Source organism: Falco biarmicus, chromosome 5 (genome assembly GCF_023638135.1).
Source record: "Falco biarmicus isolate bFalBia1 chromosome 5, bFalBia1.pri, whole genome shotgun sequence".
Taxonomy (NCBI): domain Eukaryota; kingdom Metazoa; phylum Chordata; class Aves; order Falconiformes; family Falconidae; genus Falco; species Falco biarmicus.
In genome coordinates, this window is record NC_079292.1 from 70,809,575 (window position 1) to 70,830,747 (window position 21,173).

At 38.2% G+C, this 21,173-nt stretch overlaps 1 protein-coding gene across 11 annotated transcripts in view; it reads right to left on the reverse strand.

The window, feature by feature from the left end:
• The window catches only part of EPS8 (epidermal growth factor receptor pathway substrate 8), a 141,012-nt gene that overhangs the window by 51,707 nt on the left and 68,132 nt on the right, over positions 1-21,173 (reverse strand). For all 11 annotated transcript variants that reach the window (XM_056340272.1, XM_056340271.1, XM_056340276.1 and 8 more), the window contains 2 exons: positions 6,497-6,587; positions 5,311-5,384 (listed from right to left, as the gene is read on the reverse strand). In XM_056340272.1, coding sequence (XP_056196247.1) covers positions 5,311-5,384; positions 6,497-6,558 — 136 coding nt within the window. In that variant the 5' untranslated portion in view covers positions 6,559-6,587. The remainder of the gene's footprint in view (positions 1-5,310; positions 5,385-6,496; positions 6,588-21,173) is intronic.

Genomic DNA, 21,173 nt, shown 5'->3' on the forward strand with positions numbered 1-21,173 from the left:
AGGAAAAAAATAAAAAGGATCATGGCAGAAGACATTTAAATTAAATTCTTAATCACAATCTATAGCAAATGTAACGCAGAAGAATTTGAGCAAAATAAAATCTCTCACAACACAAGGGTAATTAACTTAAAAGCAGCACAGCATTTCACTCCTAGGTCCTGACTGTAAGATCTACCAGCTACTAAACCTTCAAAGGAATAGAAACATTGATCCACAGAAACTAATACTCTTCCCACTGTCTGTTGTAGACAGATGCTACTGCTATTCATGTCTTTGCGAATTTACTGAATTTCCCAGTCATCCAGAATGGACCATGTTTCTGGTTTCTAAAAGATGTTAAAAGGTACTGATTTCATACTATTTTTGGAAGCATCCAAACCACCAGAACACCAAACCCAACCTCTTGACCAAAGACTTTTAGCAGAGTCAAAAATACTACTAGAAAAACAGGACTCAAGATTGCCATCATTCATTCTCTTCCTTGCCCTCAGTACACTAAGAAATCTGCGCTATCCCCAGTTATTTCTGGAAAGGACCATTTCATACTTTGGAAAGGGTAACTATTGCGCAGTTTCAGACAAAAACGCCAGTGCTGCCCAAGGTACGTTGAGGCAGAGCTATGAACAGAACCTGACATAGCTAGAGTCCTGTCTCACCCATTTTCCAACTGGACGAGGATGCAGCAGTATGGCAAATTAGAAAGCTGCTTTACAAACTCAGCCATAGCTTGGCTCTGTGCCACTGTCCAGATCAAACAGAGAAATGTATCACAGCAGAGGAAATCTAACTCTTTATCTAGGTAGGTGAAACTCTTACCAAAAGCAAAAGATCTCAAGCTGGGTCTTAACAGATGACCTGAAGCACAGGTGGTGCTGGTTAGAGCTGCAATACCTTTAGACACAATAAATATTCAGTTCCTAAATGCCTAAAACAGAAATGAGGCATCTCTATGCCTAGACTTACACCAGTGTCTTACAAATAATTGCATACGCCAGACGTAATAAATATTATCAGTGCTATGGCTATGATAACACAAAGAAGGGTCATGGTGGATCCCATCTTCCCCTTCCATAGTCAAATTGGAAAATGCCTGTACAGTGTACAAAGAGGCAAAGCTCTGAAATCTGATGGCAATCCATGTGGCCATAAATCTTCCTCACAAGCTGTCCTAAGAATCCTGGAGTGCCAGTATAAATTATTACCACACATCATCAAGCAGAAAAGCCCAATACTTAGTTTACTACCATACATTTCTGGTTTACATTGGACTGATTGTTGATGCCCCTTTAAGAACGAATTGCAGCAGCTGGAAAAACTCAACTTGATACTGAGAGCAAAGTGCAGGAGACAGAACCTACACATCCAGGGAGAAAGGTCAAAATTGAGTCCAAAACAAATCTCATTTTCAGAGAGGCAAATGCTAGCATTTTCAGAAACTTATGCTACAAGCTTCTCCCTGATGGCTATATGGAACTAACTAACAAAGAAAGTGTATTGTTTAGGAGTCAGTTTAATTCATTTGAGTATTAAATAATACAAGCATGTGACATGGATGGCTTCTTTCAACGGACTCGTTTACCTAGTCTATGATGTGCTTGTGATTTCCTTAAATATATTACACTACAGTTCTTGCTTTGAACGAGGTATTGGAGCAATGCAAAAATACACATGCAATTTCACTGCTAGCACCTAATCACAGCCATGAGAAGATAAACACCAAAAAAATGCCTAGTCTTTTCTCATGCAGTGTAAAGACAATTTTAGCAACATCTTTCAATCCTGTGTCGTATAATAATCTAACAATTTGGAGTGAACCATTGGCTCACTACTCCTGGAGAAGGGGGCTGCTCCACACTGTCACTTGCCGGCAACCCCCCAGCGCAACCCTGGCTATTGGTGCTGACTGATGCCACCCATCTCTCCACAAGCAGAGCTGCAGAAGACAGATGGAGAAGCTAATGTCAGAACAATAGATGACAGTAGGAGCCAAAACCCACTTCAGATTGAAAGATCAGGAAGTAAACAATTAAATAAACCCCATAAGAATGTGCAGAGCGCATCTTCCCTCCCAGTTCAGCAAGAGATTTATCATGCAAATAGAAAACAGTTCATTTCAGGAAGGAAACGATGGATAACAAAAGGGATTATTTGACACAGGAAAAAAAGCAGTCGCAAGGAAGTTTTTTCTATCAGATAACCACACCAGAGATAATGACGACTCTGGTCTAGTTTTTAACGGAACTGTCTGTAATACCAATAAAACTTTAGCCTCCTTTCCCACTGGCACTGGAGCCAACATTTTGCCTGATGACTGAAAGACTGAACTATTATGAATCACCTCAGCACTGGGACTCAAGAGATAAACTTTATGCCATGACACATACGTGTGTGTGTGCGTATATACACACACATATATATACACACACATATTAATATCATCACTATTATTATTATTGTTGCTGTTATTAATTAGTCTTTACTATGCTTGGAATAAACGGAGTTCAAGATCAAGTGGTCACTGTGGATCCCAGGTACCATCTTCACTTGCTGATACCCATGGATAGATGCTTTAATCCAAATGACATTCAATAGCCTTCCAAGGGAAGGAAGTTTGTCATGGACAAAGTTTGCCGCTAACATTAAATTGTCACTTTTTCTCAAAGCACATGGTCCATTTTACTTTTACAGTAAGACTATATATATATTTCCAATATATTGTAAGTGAATCTTTATGCATTAGCTTTATGTATTTACATAAGTAAAATACAGACATTTAACATACATATACATAATATAAAATGTAAAAAGAAAGGTAGGACACCTCCAATCTGCTTTATAGGCTTTCAGTCACATGGGTCTCAAATAAAATATTTGTTAGTTATTAATTATAAATAAATCATAATAAAATATTTTGTAATACATATTTTTACCATATTTTAACAGTTCCAGTATCATTCAATTGTTTCCCACGCACTGCGTGACAGTGTGCATGAAAATCCCTAACATCACAAGGGAAGAAAAGACACACATGGGATGCAGCAGAATGGTAACATGGTTGCTAAAATTAAAAAATTAGAATTGCCCAGAGTTTGAGGAAGGTTTTAGGCGTTTTCCTGTTTTCTCCAGTTCATACATTTGGCGATACTGACAGTCTAGTTCTTTATGCATGCAAAACAGAGAAGCAGCAGTAAAATGTGCAAATTCCTCTCTAAAAGCTGTGCCAATATATCTTCACTCAGAGCTCCAGGATAATTGAGTTGTCTACTTCATTCAGCTCCTGGCAACTGCAGCTACGGTTTTGTGCTGTATCTACCAACAATGGAAGTGAACCAAGATCAACAATTCATTTTACAGAAGCCACCATGCAGCAATTATATGGTTAAGCATTTTCAATTGGTACCTGAATCCAATTAAGTGTGTTAGAAGTAAAAGGCTGCTTAGCATTATATACCTCAAATCAACTAACTTGTCCCCGTCTTCTACTGACATATGACTATCCAATCATGTTTGATAAGAAAAAGCTCAAAGACTTACTATTTTCAAAGCCCACAAAGATTAAAGGACATAGTGAAGACACTTACTAGCACCGTCACACTGTTCAAACCACATACTCCTGAAAAATCATTATTATTATGATACAAAATGAAAAAGAAAAGTGCAACACTCTCCTAACATCTCATAAAGAAATAATCTGCTAAGAGTTTTTCACAATGTCTCTTGCTGGTTTCTGTTACCACCTACTATTTCTGTCAACACGTGCAATCAGTTCGTTGAATGAACCCATACAGGATGCAGACATCATTGTTTAAAATGATCACTTCTGAATTTTCCTCAGTTGCAGTTCCTGCCTTTAATAGTCAGTCAGTGAAGTGACTGACTTTTGTAGCATACCACTAAAAAAAGACAAATTTTAACTTAGAATTATTCACATGCAACATTCGTTGCCAAATAACAAATGCTTTAAATGGGTTCTACTTCTGTCTTTGCTGATTTTTCTAAAGTGGACCTCAGCACTACTGTAGCACAGTGCCTTCAGCCACCAAACCACATCAGTTTTTTCACACCACTCCTCTTTTCAGAGGATACAAAGCCAGGACACCTCCAATCTCCCCTGGGGGCTTTTAGCCTCAGGAATTTTGAAGCAGTTTGAAAGCGAACAAGGCAACCAACAGAACAAAGTTCTCATCTGCCCATGGAAGAGTAACCAAACTCGAGGCCTGCAGGGAATCCTTCCAAGGGCAAAGTTAACACCCTTCTAATGCCAGGAAGCATCCTGCCATCACTCCCCTAACGTCCAAGGCCACTCCCAGCCATCACCCCACCCACAACAGGAGGGAGAAAAGATTAGTTACTACTAGGGATGTTGCAGTTATCAGCCTCTGCTCGTTGAGCTTTCCAGTTTGTTAACCTGCAGAAGAGGTGGTAGATACAACAAAGGAGAGCAGGCTGAGGTGCAAGGGGTCCTGCACAGGACTGGGTTCTCGCTGCAAACCTCATCAGTTTTGCTGACTTTCAAAAGAGCATTTAACAACAGGCACAGATTTACACAACAGAACATCTCTCAGCCTCACTGCTGCTTCTACTTCCATTAGCACAGCTATCAGCAGGATATATTCACACTGGAGGTGGATGACCAGGAAATGGTGCAATTTGGCGGGCAAGGAACATGACTACATTCTGCCTCCACAGTCATTTGGCCATGGGGTAGAGAGGAGCATACACAGCCAAGACAAATACTAGCATTTGTAGTTGGTTAAGTGTAACAACATTTAGGCATTTGTAAGTAACATCACGTTTAACAGTCACAAAGCCCGTTGACAATAGCAGGCCAAATAGGACTCCAAATCCATTACATCAAATCTAATTTCCATGAAATCCTTGTGTCAAACAAGAATAATATTGTAAATTCCTTTTCTGCTAGCAGGGGATAAAACTGGGGAGGCAGGGGGAGACACAGGTCATGAATCAAACCAATAGCACTGCTAGACCCCTGAACGCATTCTCCTTGGTACATACCTTAGCTATAGGATCATTCAGTTTTGTGATAAATGCTTTATACATTGCTGCCTTAAAAATTAGCAGGTGGGAGTTCCCTGCTTAGTAAACCATAAAAAAACATTTTCTAGCTAGCCTAGTTAGTTTTAGTAGGAATAAAATCACTTTGCTATTTTATTCTGTTGACATACACACCCATGTGTTTAGACATACACTTTCAGATTTGTATGCATAAAATATTCCTACCATGACATCACAATCAATATTTAAACCAAAAATTAAACATATTAGTTTAGAGAACTCACGCCATCTTACCATAAAGAGCTTTTGCACTTGTTCTTGAATTCTGTTCCCTCTCTGTCTGAGCAAACGTTGGGGAACCATAGCCACTGGAAGAAAACGTTTCTGGTCAATTTCTGTATAGATGTATTTGCCACAGAGAAACAGGCACTGAGAAAAACCCTCCCCTTATGCAGGACTATATATACCTACCTAACAGAGGTAATGATATGGGATATTTGTTCTGCACCATGAATACAATGAAGCACGTTTCACTTAGGTTGGAAGCCCTTCTGAGTTTGGTTTGGTTTTTTTTTTTTTTTGGGGGGGGGGGTGCATTAATACAACATCGCACACAATGGGAGTGTGGTATGCACACAAATATTACCATAAGTAATCAGAACTACATTATTATTATAATAATAATAACAACAACAATAATAACAATAACAACAACAATAATATTGACTATGCCAAAGACTCGATAGGATTTTGAGGGTTTTCCTGCACACACAGGTGTCATTTGTTGTTAATAACTTTAACTGCTTTTCATAAAAGACTTAAAAGGAATATCATTGCCTACAACAAATGGAAAGGCAATCCAACTTCCGAACATTGTAACAACAAAAGTGAGTCATGCACAAATTCACTTTAAAGGGACAGCAATGAGGACAGCACATATGCCCTGCTCATATGTACGTGTTCTTCAGCATCAGATTAAGTCAGTTGTCACTAGGGCTGCAAATGAGCCTAGTGCCATGCTTCTAATGCAGGGAGCACCTTATCTCAGGTAACCTACTTTCAGGTAGCAGTTGCTAGTCCTGTTTACTAGGAAACAATATTTTCTCACAGATGGAAAGGGCAGCTGCATCTTTTATGTATAAAAATGCATTCACTCAGAGCTAAGCTTGAACACCTCAAGCATAAGAAGACCTCTCAGAGTAATACAGTAAGTATGTTATGGCTACAGCAATTTATTTTCTGTTCCAGATGATTCTGTTCAATAATACAGCTTTAACCTTACACTAAAACAAAAATCAGTCATATCGTGTCTGTCAGTTTGGTTACATGGTTGTAAAAATGCACATTCTTTTAAAGAAACTGCCTTTGTATTATTCCAATGGGAACTAACAATTATAGCTCTATCTGAAATGAAAGCATAAAGAAGAAAATACAGCATTATTTTTTGTCCTTAAAAGGAAGATCAGAGGCATAACCTTACTTCATTTGAAGAAAATAACTTCCATATCCACCGGGAGGAGTGTTTGATATATGTCCATTCATTCTTATTGCCACTTACTGAGGGAAACGACCTGGGAAAAGAAACAATAGCATATGAATTGAAGTCTCTTAAAAGATGAAGGTTTAATACATACGTAACACAAACCTAACGAGAAAATTATCATTGAAATGGGAAAGAAATTGCATCAACAAGCTCAATTATTATTTGCATCGTGGTGATGCCTTGAAGACCCGTTATGAAACTTCTCCCAGTTGTAATGTGATAGTTATTGCTTCAAATAATAATAACTTTATTCACTAAATTATAAATTATTGATACAATGGCCTTTAGGAATAGCTTTAGAAATAAAAGGCTGACTAAACAAAACCCAACATCTACTGCAGAAATTAACAAGATGTTCCAATTGGCAACTTTCATAGTTAAGCATGCCTGATTTTAACCCTCAGCTCATTTCTTTCAAATGAAACTTTTGAAATTACCTTTTGATACATGCTCTATGAAACTTATTAGCTGAATTGTTAGAAAGATGCACAATCAAAACAGAACACAATTGTTAGCACAAAAGAAAACTTGGCTAGCAATTTTGGGACTAAAAAAAGCCCTTCTTTTTTAAAGCATTTAACATCCTGAAAGTTTGGCATGCCAAATGGAACCTCTCATATAACAGCAATACTGAAAAAGCCATGATGAAACAGCTAAAAGAATGCCTTCTCCCTTTAATAATGTGCCCATTTAAGTTAAAATTGACTCTGGAAAGTGACTTTCACAAGCCTCTAAACAATTAACAAATCCCTATTCAAATTTACCATGGGCAAATATTCTTTCATTTATACCTATATGAATAATACATATTTGAATGTTTCTTAACATCTCAATCATTAAACAGAAGATTTCTTTTAACTCTGCAAAATAGTCAAAAGTACCTCAGATAAAATTTGTACCTAACAAAACCTCCATTTCCAAAATTAGCACAACTTGCTTTGTTGTACTAGAGCCACCTTACAACCAGCTTATCTCCTGAATCACTAAGTCAACTTACTGCCTCACTGTAGCTGTTCTCTTGTACAAAGCAGCAGCAGCTGACTGACCTACAGTGCATACTGTATTTTGTACCCACATATGTTCTGCTACTTTCCTTTTTCAGGCAAAACCACAGTCAAAATCCAATTCTGTTCTTGGAGACATAGGAGCTGCTTTTGGTCTTCTGTATTGAGAACAGTCATATTTGTGCCTTTCCGAGGAACGCCTGACATCTACCTGAGATGCAGTTAGCAAAGCTAACTAGAACTGAGCTGTCTCAACTACATGCCAAATGGAATCATGTGGAAGTGTAGTATTGCCTTTAGTGAGCACATACTTGGCAATTTTGCTTACTATCCCTCTTTTTTAAAATTTTTCTTTTAAACCTTTGATTCCTCCTTGCAAAACATCTTTACTGACATATACTGGTATCCTGTTTAGCTGCTCTAAGCCAGTTTTTGTAGAGTGCAGTACTTAGCAGCTGTCTCCAATAAGTTACTATCCATGACGAGTACTGCTCAATTCATTAGCAATTACAACCTTTGGGAAGCATCCTGAAATTGTCCCATGACTTGAAAAGATAAAAATATTCATTTTCTCAGCAGAATTTGCCAGGTCACTGTGCACTCCTTGTTCCATTTCAGCAACTGCAGGGACCAGAGCTACTCAAGAGTGTTCCTCTCCAGCTCATGCTGCCATTAAGCTCTTCAAGATTTCCTGCTGGCCATTAATTCTTACTCTCTGCAACACCACATGCAACCATTGCTCAATTTGTTACCCTGTGATTAGCCTCCTAAGAGTGACCAGATCCAAAAAAACTGACACAAATTATCTCCATTGCTTTTCAGTATCCCCAACTTTCTTTGCTCTCCATGCACACATTATTTAATAATTCTATTTGCCATACCCTTTTATCACTGGCAGTCTTTTTCATAGCTCTATTTATAACAAACTCCACAGCTATCTCCTTTAAAGTGAGATGTGGGGAAAAAACTTGGTTTGAGTGTCTCAAAATTATTTCATTCCTCTAACATCTTAATCTGACAAATACTTGGGTTATTTGTGCTCCACTTAATTTTATGAAAGTGGTGAAACATATTTTAAGTAGAAGGAATGTAATATATTAGAAACTAAAGCTTCAGTCTTTAAAGTTAGCATAACACACGAAACAAGTTTTAAAGCAGCAATGAAGCTGAGCAGCAGATTTTCACATTAAGGGAAGAAAACATGCCTCATGACTAAACACTTGCCCACTGTCAGGCATGACAGCACTTAGAGTAAATATAAAAAGCTTTAAAATTATATTTTGAATCAAGTGATAATGAAAATCTGAAGTCAGAAATGTTATCTGTAGAAAAAAGAAAGGCAAGCAGTTTGTTCTGCCAAGTAAGCACAAAAGTTTTAGTTTTAGCTGATAAACGAAACACTTGCTATTTGATAGCCGAGTAAAGCCAACAAGTACTTCCTGTCCCTCATGCCCGTTTCCACTGTTAAAAAACCAAATGCCAAGACAACTATTTTGACATGACAATTTCAAGAGGCTACGCAATGCTTCTATCACTTGGTTCAAGAAAGCTCCTGAATATGAATACAAACAAATCCTTTCAGTCATTATTTATAATTAGTCCAAATATTCGTAACAGCATCAAAAAGCTACTCGTAATTCCCCCAAATTATCAGGCAGTTTCATCTCTTTCAACCTAAATGCTTCCAAAAAAAAATATTTTAGGAAAACTCTTTACATTTTTTATTAAGTGCATGATGGAAAGAAGAAAAAAGACCCACAAAAGGATAACAGAATGTGCAGTGCTTCACCTATTATTCTCTTCTACAGCTTTCTCTGCTGCATTTCTCATCTCAAATGCTCTTTCATCTCTTACAACCAGTCCCATAGCAAAAGTCAACTCATGCACACTGCAAAGCCATTGTAATCCAGGAGTCTATTAATAAACTCCACTTCCTCTTTAATCTTCCCTTTCACCTCAGCCCAGCAGTTCACAGCAACACACGCTGGTGTTCTGGACTTTAAGATAAACATCCTTCAAAATTAACTGTATGATCCCTCTTTAATAGGCCTGAAGTACTAACAGTTTACTTGTGAATATGCCCAAGAACGGTCATGCCTTTCTGAGGATTCTGCAAAGAAACCATGCGTACTCTGAACAAGAAATATTTTAAACCAGGAAAACTAAATAACCATTTAAGAAGATATTAATAATAAGAAAAAAGCTAACATAATAAGAAACAAAGATAAATATTAAGGTATTTATCTTTAAATATATTATTAAACCCAGTAAGAAAACAGTTGTAAATTTGAAATTCCTAAAAACAAATACATACTGAATTCTCTTCCCACAGTGTCAGAGACTGAACAAAAAGAAATCCACCTAGGACTTCACTGTTGCCATCAGCTTTATTTTTGAAGGGACTTCAGCATATTGATAGTAAGCATCAATATAAATGACAAGGCTCCAGCCCTTGTAACACACAAACCATTTCTGGAGACAGATATACTTTGGTTCTTTAGTAGCCAACAGTTAGAGGTGCTTAATCCCAACCATGAGGAATATTATACTGGTATACAACATTATTATATCAGACATAAATAGCCATTTTAAGGATCTGCCCAAATGCTACAAATACTCTCCACCTTCCATACCTCTTGTAGCACAGCAGCTTAATAAAAGGCAATACAGTCCCTGTGCAACAACAAGCTGGCACATCAGCAACTCACATGCCCTGCCATTTAATTTCCTAGTAGGAACTAAAGGTAAAAAAATGCCTCAATTTACTTGTAAAAATCCCTTTTCTAGAAGAGCCGAACTATCTCATTAAAGAAAATGAGATATTGCAGAGACAGGTGGTTTTTTCCACTTACCCTGATTCCATCAGTCCCACCCAGTAGCATATCACACCACCAGATGGACAGAAAGAGAAACAGCTTAACAGCATGGACATTTTAGAAATTATGGAGGGGGAAAGGGTTAAGGAGAGAAGGATGTAGGGGAAGGAAAAAGGAAAGCCAAGAATGGCTGGAACAATAATTATCTACTGATTAACCAAATATTGTTAGTAATAAGCCATTGTTATCACATGCCCCCCCCCCCCCCCCCAAAAAAAAACCAAAACCAAAAACAAAAAAAAAACAAACCCCAAAAAAACCCCAAGAATTCTTCCCCAGGTAGATAGCAGGCACAGGCTGTAACTCCAGCCTAAACTATTACAAGGTAATGCATATCTGTAGCGGATCTGACATTGCAGTAATGTCAGATCAGGGGACGCTTTCTCTACCCTTTCCCTTTGAAAAAATATTACAGAACAACAAAAACAACAACAAAAAAACCCCAGATATATCCATGCTACACTATAACTCATCATGCATTCTATAAAAATGCTTCTTACTGCTATCCCACAACATTCAGTACTGTTGTTCCACAGAATATGAACTACTAAAACTCGCTGCATGACTTACTCTTTTTCATTTGTTTTTTCCTCGAACCTCGCCCTGTTCACACACACACATTTTCCTTCCTCATTTTTGAATAGTTATTACTTCTAACCCCCCTGTTTCTCCACACTAAGATAATTTCTTAGTTATTCCTTATGTCCTTGCATCTTGGTGTCTTCTCCTCTTGTGTCTACCTTGCTCTGACCCAACACTCTCCTATTTGTATCTCCACTCCAGTCACAAATTTTACAAATGGGGAACTCCTGACAGAAATATGTCCCAGGAGTCAGATGAAATGTTGCTGCTGCCCTCTGCTCTGGGGCTTCTTCAGACAACCACCGAGAGCAAACATGAGTTCTGCTGGCTATTCAACATCCTGCCTCAAGATAAACACCAAGATGCACTTGCATGCATAAGCGAGTATTACTTTGGAAATGATCACTGGGGATTTTCCATCCTCGGTACATTGATATCAGAATTGCTCTGAGACAAACTGCTACTGGTTGGGCTGGCAGCAGCTTTGTACTGTAATGCTTTCTATTTTCAATTAACAGGATTGGAGCATCCAAAGGCTGGTCAAAAAGATGACAGCAAAAATCACACAGAAAATTGAAACTTAGACCCTGCAAGTGATGCAGTTTCAAGACAGAACACTTGGACTTCATTCACCACCACTCTGGCTGTTGTCCTCTTTGACTCTTTCAAGCCATCTTATTAATGATTGGGCTGTTCTATTAATGAACCTTTCTGAGAAAGGAATAGGTACTGCAGTATACATTCCTGTGTCCAAGTATGACGACTTCAAGCAAACATGTTAATACAATAGCCGCAAAAAAATAATTTTGAAAGTGCTGTTACTTTCATGTCTTCTCTGGTTTCAGAGTAATCCTGCATGGCCACTGGCACGAATTACACTGCATCTCAGTTTATACAAGCCTGCACTGAGTTGCATCCTGTGTTTAGATTTCAGTGCATCCCCAACCCACCCTTCTGCTGGATGCAACGTTAGCTAACCGGGGCTCCTGCTAAGGAAACCTGAGGGCAGGCAGGAAAGGACTGGATATGCCCCCCTCTTCCCCCTGAATTTCACTCCTGATAGAAACCTGAACTTAAACCCAGAATATTATTTGCCCGTTTGTCTAAGGGGGCAGAGAGGTAGGAGCATTTCAAGAGACTAATGACTGTGACATAAATGAATACTGCTCTGGCCAGGCAGGGAACACCACATGACAGGGGGACAGAGCATTGCCCAGCAGGAGGGATTTGTAAGCGTATTCACCTGCACAGAGCAGTCCAGCAGATGAGCTCAATCAATGCTGCTTTATCCAGTTACAAACCGTGTTACAGTTTTCATTGACTTTGTGAAAAATAGTATTTTCTCCTCAGTCCTTCAGCAGAAGGAGTACACTACATTCATCACTGAGATTCCTTTCAGCAGGAGGGACAGGATAAATTTATTAAGACAGTATGGTGATATAATTATCAAAGTAGTAAACTCTATATGATAATTCAAGACCAGTCTTCAGAGCCAGAACTGTTACCGAAGAGAGAAGCTTTCTGTTGGGAAAACAAAAAAATGCATTTTGAATCTTCTTTTTCCTACTATGACATTTTCCAGTGATTCACTGTTAATGAAATTAATTGTAACAGTATAGTAAAGATAAATGTCCTTTATTTTGAGAAAAAGCAGAAATATGAAGACCAACAGAAAGAACTGAACGAATATATTTCAGATAGATCCTGTTCATAGACTTAGCCCTTACTGCCACACTAATAAAGACCCTGCTTGAAAACACGTTCTTACTCTGGCACGGCGACCTATTTCCATTCAATTCACTCAGGTCTGGCCATAATTTATAATTAACTGTATTAAAAGAAAATAAAACAGCTTTACAGATACAAAAGCTTCAAAGACTTCAAATCCCTATTGCAACAAAGGAATGTTAATAAATATGCCAAACACTAAAGCCACCACTCACTGCTATTTTTAATTAGAGAATTAACCACCTCATCTAAAGCAAGATGAGTATTAATTACCAAGATCAGGATAATTATGCAGACCTTGCAGAAAGTATCACCGCAGCTGGAAGACCAGTATCTTGTATGAAAGGGGGTGGGGGGAAAGGGGGGGGGGGGGGAAGGGGGGGGGGGGGCACCCAACCAACACAAAAAACCCCTTCACACATACAGAACAGTCTAAAGAAGGCGGCATCTGTGGCACATGAAGGAATTTGTAGGAGGACATAGAAAAAAAGGAATTATAAAGTATCATAAAAAAATCAATGTCTCTGGTAAGTCTACCTCAAGTATTTGAAAAGGATCAAAGAAGAAAAATTCATCCAATGGAAGTCGTAACGGATTTAGAGAGCCATGGGCATCCTGCACCAGAGCTTACTTCGGCACCTCATCTACAGCACCCAGGAAACCCTGCACACCCATGTAGACTCACACAAAGGATACAGGAAAACAATTCCCATGGGACAAGCCCCAGCAGCATCACCACCTTCTCCCTTATAAGCTGTTCCTTGAACACTGGAAAACAGTTACGAGAAAGCTAAAAATTAAATTCTGTTTTAATTTAATATTTATTGAAATTCAGAGCAGTGGTTCTCAATTCACACTTGACTTTGAAGGCTACTGCTTTTATTGCAGACCTAAGAAAGGGTCCAGGTGTCTGGAACAGGTCTACTTTATTCCCCGCCCCCCCCACCCCCCACCCCCAAGTACAGCAGCGAGCTAGCAAAGGAAACTGTTTTTACTCGAAAATCCTAATTCCAACATGGCTACAACAGTGCACTCAATATTTCCACCTGAGAAGTACAATAATTTGTTCTGGTTTGAGTTTTCAGTAGTTTTATTGTTTGCTTGCTTGTTTGTTGCAGTTGTTTTTTTTTAAACAAACTGACTTGGAACGACTGACTGGTGAATACAGCTGACCTAGCACAGATACCAGTTTTATTTCTCTTCTTCATGGTCTCTGATTTTTTTTCATTACTTCCTTTTATTCCTTGTTACACCATACTTCAAATGAGATCGTTAAGATTTCAAGAGGGCATCCCAGACACTGGTTTGAAAGTCACCTTTTGACTTTAGAAATGAGAACTTATAAATAGCATTATAATACTAGTGTGTATGTTTAGTTGGGCCAGCAGAAAACAGCAAGAAACAGCATGCAGAGGGTGCTTCTTCCCAGATGCCATATAAGCAAGAAGACAAATGTCAAAAAGATCATGAAATTTTGACATACTTTTCCCTTTCACATTGGAAACAGGCTGTGAGTGTAGCTGATTAAATATTTCTGAACAGTTTCTTGCACTGAAGTGCTTGTGAAAATGTTAAGAAATGGTAAGACTTACTGTAGTAATACTATTCAGTATATACTTAACAAGACAATGTCTTTAGGTGTCATATGTTGTTTTAAATAAAGTTTTCCTCTTGGTCTGGTCAAAAAAATTAGTGAACTCCCAACATAGTTAAAATACTGCTTGCTGCTGCAAGTTGTCCAACCGGAACTGGCTTAACCACCTACCCACGTCTACTCACAAGCTTAATAGCTGTGTCATGACACGCTGACATTACTAAAATTGGTGTGGTAGAGTTCATAACAAAAGCTGAACTGACATACACCAACCAGACCATAACAATTAACATCAAGCAGAAGGAGGAAAAAGGACAGGAACATTCATCAACACCTCCCTAGTTTAATAGAACCGTGGCAAGGTCTAATTCTTGTTTTCACAAATACACCTTCTTCAGTTTTGGTGAAGTTATTGTATTAGCTTTTATCTTGCAGGCCTTATAGCCAGACACTGACACTGCAGTTATCATGGTCTCAGACATGGCAATAAGCGAGTCCCATTGCAAGACTTTCTTACTGTTCCCCACTTAAACTTTCATTCTAGCCCTATTTAAAAGAAAAGAAAAAAACCCCCTCCAAACACAAAACCTCCACTCCACACAGCTGATATCTATTCTTATTTATTCTCAACAGGGCAGCACACAGAATAAATCAAAGGCTCATTTCTATAAAAATCCATCAGCCAGTTACTTAGAAGAACCAATTTCTAGGTTAGTAGTAGGTTACAATCTTGAATTAAACAAGACAAAATAAGCTGAGTAGGAGCAACATGCACTAGTTTCCCGATTATCTTCAAACGCCCAAGCTCCATACTGCTGTGGACCACGTTTTGATGGTATCTTTTGATGATATGGACCCAGCAACATTTATGAAATCTGGATCTCTTCCACCAATAAAGTGCTCCAAATGCCAACTCACACAAGTCTGAAAAGCCTCAAATTTTATTACAGGAAGGGTTCACACTCTGTATCTTACTGTGATATTTACATTTTCTATAAGGGGTTCCAAATAATGTTTATCAATATGGTGATAGGCACTTTATACATACATATATATATATATATATATAAAGTTTCCATGAAGTTAAATGAAAACAGAGAAGGCCACATGTAACAAAGGTGAACAAACATTTCAGATTTAAAAATTATTAGTCAGACCATAGCATTTCACCAATGCTCAGGTGAAAGATAAGCTCACAGCAGAGCTCAATAGCAAAACTAAAACTTTTATTTTAAAACCATGGTACATGAGCACATACTATTCCAATAACAGTGATTAACTCCTCAAACTTCCCTATTAAGAAAGGTCTAAACTAAATAATGTGCAAACAAGGCAGAACATGAAGCTTCACAAGGCTGATATAAAAAAAAAAAAAAAAAAAAAAAAAAAAGCAAGCTCATGACTTTAGGTAACATGATTTAAAATAAACACCACTATCAGAAGTTTTGGGATTTAACAAGATTTTAATGCTAGAAAAGTGAGTATTCATATTCTCAGATGTAATTTAAAATATTCCCCATATATTTTTCAGTGTACTTTAAACATCATGTATACATGAAAGTATTAAATTAACATGTGAGACTTGAAAGGTATTTGAATTAATCAACACAGGAGACTTGGTAAGTATTTGAATTAATTTCAAATCTAGTCATCACGTCTCCTAAAAGGGACCAGGTTTTCACTTGTCACACACACACAAACCACAGAAGTAGCAGAATTTGTCCTCAAAGCGACGTAGTTATGAAGCTGTAGTGTTTAACAGCAACATTGCCAGTAATTGTGAGTTCAAACCTCTGTGCCCTGCCTTGCATGGAGTGCTTTATAGACACTAACAGAAAATTGTACATTATCTTTAAAACTTACCCTGTGTTACAGGAATCCTATTTCTTCGAAACTGACAGGCCTAAGAAAATGACTTTGTCTTTAACATGGGGGGAAACGTTGCTCCTGAAAGTTGGTACCCAAGTTGCCATCCAGTTACTTAATTGATTACTACCTCTTGTATTTTTCATTAATAGTCGGATACATCATGAGTATCTAGATACACACCGTCCATATAGTAAGGTAACAACAAAACCAAAAACATAGGGACTCTGAAAATAGGACAAAAGAAAATAAAATTAAATTTTAAAGAGAAATGGAGTTGTACTGTAAGTTAAGACCTAGCACCAGCAGTCACTGACTTCTACAAACCCTGTTCCATTTTCCTATCCATGAAAGAAAGAACCCATATCACCATCACTCAGGGGTGGTAAGTGAACCGAGATACTCAATTTAATACTACCAAAAATACAATAATTTCATTGTATTTGGAAAATATGCACTGAAAATAATGTATGTTTTTCAAGGGAACATTACTTTTTCCCCTTCTACTTGAAGTACCGCCTTGACGCCAATCAGGTAATCTAAAATAATTTCCCACTCCACAGCAGAGTGGAGTAATGCAGAGATAGGAGCCATGTGACTTGTTCACTTGTACATAACTGTGAAGTCAAATGGCCAGTCCCTCTATATCACACAGCATTTCCCTGATGTTTTTCCTTCTGAACCATGAATTTAAAACAATAAACTTCAAGGACAACTTCCCCTTACCTAGGGTTAAAACCAGGCGTATGACCGCACACTAAGACGCATGACCTTGAACACAGTCTAGGCAGTTCTCAGCACTTTCAGACATGTGATAACTCACCTGCATCCAAACATCACCTGGAGATGTTTGTTTGGGTCACCAAAAATCTTGAGCATCAATTTTTGTTTGCATTAATGCAGACATAACCTGAAGAGACTATATTACAATTCAGCAAGTAAACAAAGGGCTATCTTAAAATATCTAAGCATAACTGATCAGTGCACATTGGGGCTACAACTCTTCAGCGCAAAGCGATTCAAGTGTAAAAGAACTTACTGAACTGAGGTCACTGATGAACGAAGTCACACCCTGCTGCAGTACTAACAGCATGCTTCTGTAAGTCAGCATTTCTTTCATGGAAGAAAATAAACCGAGCAACAACAGATTCCACAATTTGTGGGAAGAAATTTAATTTAAACTTTTAGCATTTCATGTCTCTGATTTTCTAGTTGCAATTTTTTATGTTTCTCTGTACAGATACAATTTTCTTCTCCATTAAACTGGGCCAAGCCCTTCCTCTACAGGCATTACAATAATGAAAACATATATTCAACTAACGTCAAATTCTGGAGGTTTGGTTGGGTTTTTTTAAGTTACCCGATCAAAGGCAGAAACATGATTTTTTTCCAAACCAATTAACAAATTCACATTTCCCAAAGCAGCCTCTGACATGAACGGCCATGCTTGGCAAATTACAGGCCTGACTTTTAGGAGTAAAAGTATACATGTTTTTAAATTTCAGTGCCCTTATAATCACATACTAGTTTTCCAGCAAATCTGCAGTGCTTTAAGATGGCAAAATTAGAAACTCAATAAAAGACAAATTTCAATCAATGCAAAATGTTTTGGCTCCCATTTCCTCTAATTGTGGAGTTTGAATTTTCACATATCACCAGAAAATTTTGCCCAGGAGTTTGTCACTACTGGCTACGAAGCCAAATTTAACAAGATTTTGCCAGAAAGGGATGCTGAAATACTGCAACCAGATATTTTATTGCAACTTGCTCATTCATTGAATTGAAAACATTTTGCTGAGGCATTTCCAATGCCATTTTTTTTCTAAAATTATGTGAGATAGGCTCCCAATGGAAACCTCAGAGGAGCTCAACTTTTATGAAAAGTTACCACAGGTTTAAAAGGCAGCTAACTTTCAAAAATCTTTCAGAATACAGATTTACTGTTCTCCATTCAGTTCCTTTATTAAAAATACGTGTGTCAAGGAAGTGTGGATGGGAAGGTGGAAGGGTGTCCTGGTTTCAGCTGGGGTAGAGTTAATGTTCTTCTTAGTAGCTGGTGCAGTGCTATGTTTTGGATTTGGTATCAGAACAATGTTGACAGCACACGGATGGTTTTGGTTGTTGCTGGGTCACGTTTATACTAAGGCAAGGATCTTCAGATTCTCTGCCTGCCAGCGAGAGGCTGGAGGGGCAGAAGAAACTGGGAGGGGACACAGCCAGGACAGCTGACCCAAACTAGCCAAAGGGATATTCCATACCATGTGACATCATGCTGCGTATACATGCTGGGGGAAGAAGAGGGAAGAGAGGGATGTTCAGAGTGATGGCATTTGTCTTTCCACAAGTGTGGATGGAACCCTGCTTTCCTGAACACCTGCCTGCCAAGGGAACGTAGCGAATGAATTCCTTGTTTTTCTTTGCTTGCATGCATGGCTTTTGTTTTACCTATTAAACTGTCTTTGTCTCAACCCATGAGTTTTCTAACTTTAACATTTCCAATCCTCTCCCCATCCCACTGTGTGTGTGGGGGGGGGGTGGGGGGTGGGGTGGTGGTGAGTGAGCAGCTTCACAGTGCTTAGTCACCAGGCAGTGTTAAACCACGAAAAGGGGAGAAAGCGAAGGAGCTATAAAAGCCGTATGTGTTAGAGGGGTGATGGATGAAGCTGGGGAAATCTGAATGCACCATTCATTTCCATGCACTTCAAGAACTGTTCTAGAGCTGATTCTAGAGATCTTAACATGACATAAGGAATACCCAGCTACAATGTTTTTTCAGAGATACGATTACCCTTCTACAGAGCTAAGAAAGAATTAAACTGCTTTATCTTTCAAGATGAAACACTGAGTCTTGCACAAATGCTAGTCACTGAAGGTACTATAGGTTGGTTGGAGTTTTCTTTGTTATCTTTATTCCCCTTCCCCCCCCTCCCCCCCCAAAGCACATTGGGATTGCTCTGTATCTCTTTGATACTTCTAATACATGATACTGAACACAGCTGTCAGACTTCACAGGCTGCTTAACTTTCAATAGTAATGCTACTACCACAAAACAAATTACACCTTCAATTGCAATAAGAATTACCTGTGAAGACAGTTCTTAAAGCAATGAATGTTACCTTAAAACCTATTTTCCATAAGACCCTTATCCTCCTGGTCACACCCATGTGGCTAGAAAATATGTAGATCCCTGTAAAAGACACTGGAGCAATGGCATCCACAGAAAATTTTTGAGGAATGAAGGCCTATATAAACAGAGCTTTCTCCCACATTGCAGGCAACTAAGAGATCCTGTTTATTATAAAACTTCACTAGCTCCTCACCAATGATGAAATCTTGTTTATATAGCTCCGAGTTGCCTACATTGTTACACATTTTCTATTTGATGAGAATTAGAAGGATATTTTTTCTTTTTCCAGAAGGCACACGAGATAAACTTTAAACTCATACCCAGTTTCAAAGGAAAAATATTTGTCCTACACAAAACCTCCATTCAGAGTCCCTGTTTTTACTACTGTAAGAAAAATAGCTGTGCCCTGGATAGTTTGTTCATGTATGCCAATAAAAGCACATTGGATTAGAGCCAGCACTTCTAGCAAGCACCCAAAAACTTCTGAAATCCTATGAAAAGTAGAACTCTTTTCTCTGCCTATCCCTTTTATATTTCCCATTTGCAGTACCTATTACTTGTTTCCATTACATTTGTCTTTATATTACTGTAAGAAAAAGAGGAAAATAAGACTAAAGAATAGAAGCAAAGCTTTAAAAAAAAGCTCTTTTATGAAAAAAAAAAAGCTTTCAGCTATCTTTATACAAAGTTTTAAATGTTAAGCATATGCCCTTTCGAACTCTGCTCTAATTAAAAATGATAAAACAGACTAAAATATATTCATGTTTTAGAGATATAAAGAACTAAAACCATACTGACATAAATACTTAGGTGCCTATGCTTTCATGTAGGAGTCTTATCACAATGCTTGCTGCTTAATCTAGGGCAGCTCTGTGGCACAGCCAGGGTATAAAAGAACCTGGAGAAAATTCTTGGGAATTTATTCAGATCATAGCAGGATTTACTGTGCAAATGTGCTTCCCCAAAACTCAATGTTTTTCTAAACAGTGTCCCAGACAATCCCAGAAAATGGGGCTACAAGAGAACGAAGTCATCATCCATCCTTAAGGCAGGAGCAACTGTGCCAAGGTACGTCCCATATGGTAGTACTTCCCAACCCCTTCCTTGGGCCACTGGTGAGAGAGGACAAAAACCAACCCTGGGGAAACCCAGGGTCTCATTGGCCTTACTCTAAAAAAGTTTTTCTCAATAAATAATCTAAAGCCTTGTTGCAATTTAAACATGCTTGATAGTGCTTCTATCCACAGCATACCCAAGAAATACATTAGGTTCTTAATTTTAGAAAAGGGGAAAAAGGTAACAACGACATGCATCCAATCAGTGTTAAAATGGGCTTATAAAAATATCCTGTTCCTCAGTCTTGTTTGATCAAGAATAGATGGGTTACTGCTACATCCTCTCTCTTTTATAACTCATCACTCATATCAACACTAGAATAGGCCTACAAGGATGTCATCTCATATGTTTTTCCAGCTAAGGAATCCAAAGCAAGCAGACATCAACCTCTATTTTCCCACAGGAGCCCAGAAGGCAAATTTCAGGGGGAACAATATTACAGTTACTTCATCTATATATTATCTTTCATTATCTCAGTGTTTTTCTAAACCATATCCCCTTGTTTCTTGAACTTTGTATAACCTCTTCTCTTTCCTCATATTGTTTAATTCAGCCTTATGCTTTTCTCCTCATTTTCCTTTTGTCATGCACATGTACAGCAAACTTTCTGAAATCAAGTAATTCAAGAAAAAACAATCCAACTGCAGTCTCCGAAATAGTTCCTAATGTTATCCAAAGCGTTTAAGACGGGGACTCAGTTTGCCATCCACACTGTGATTTG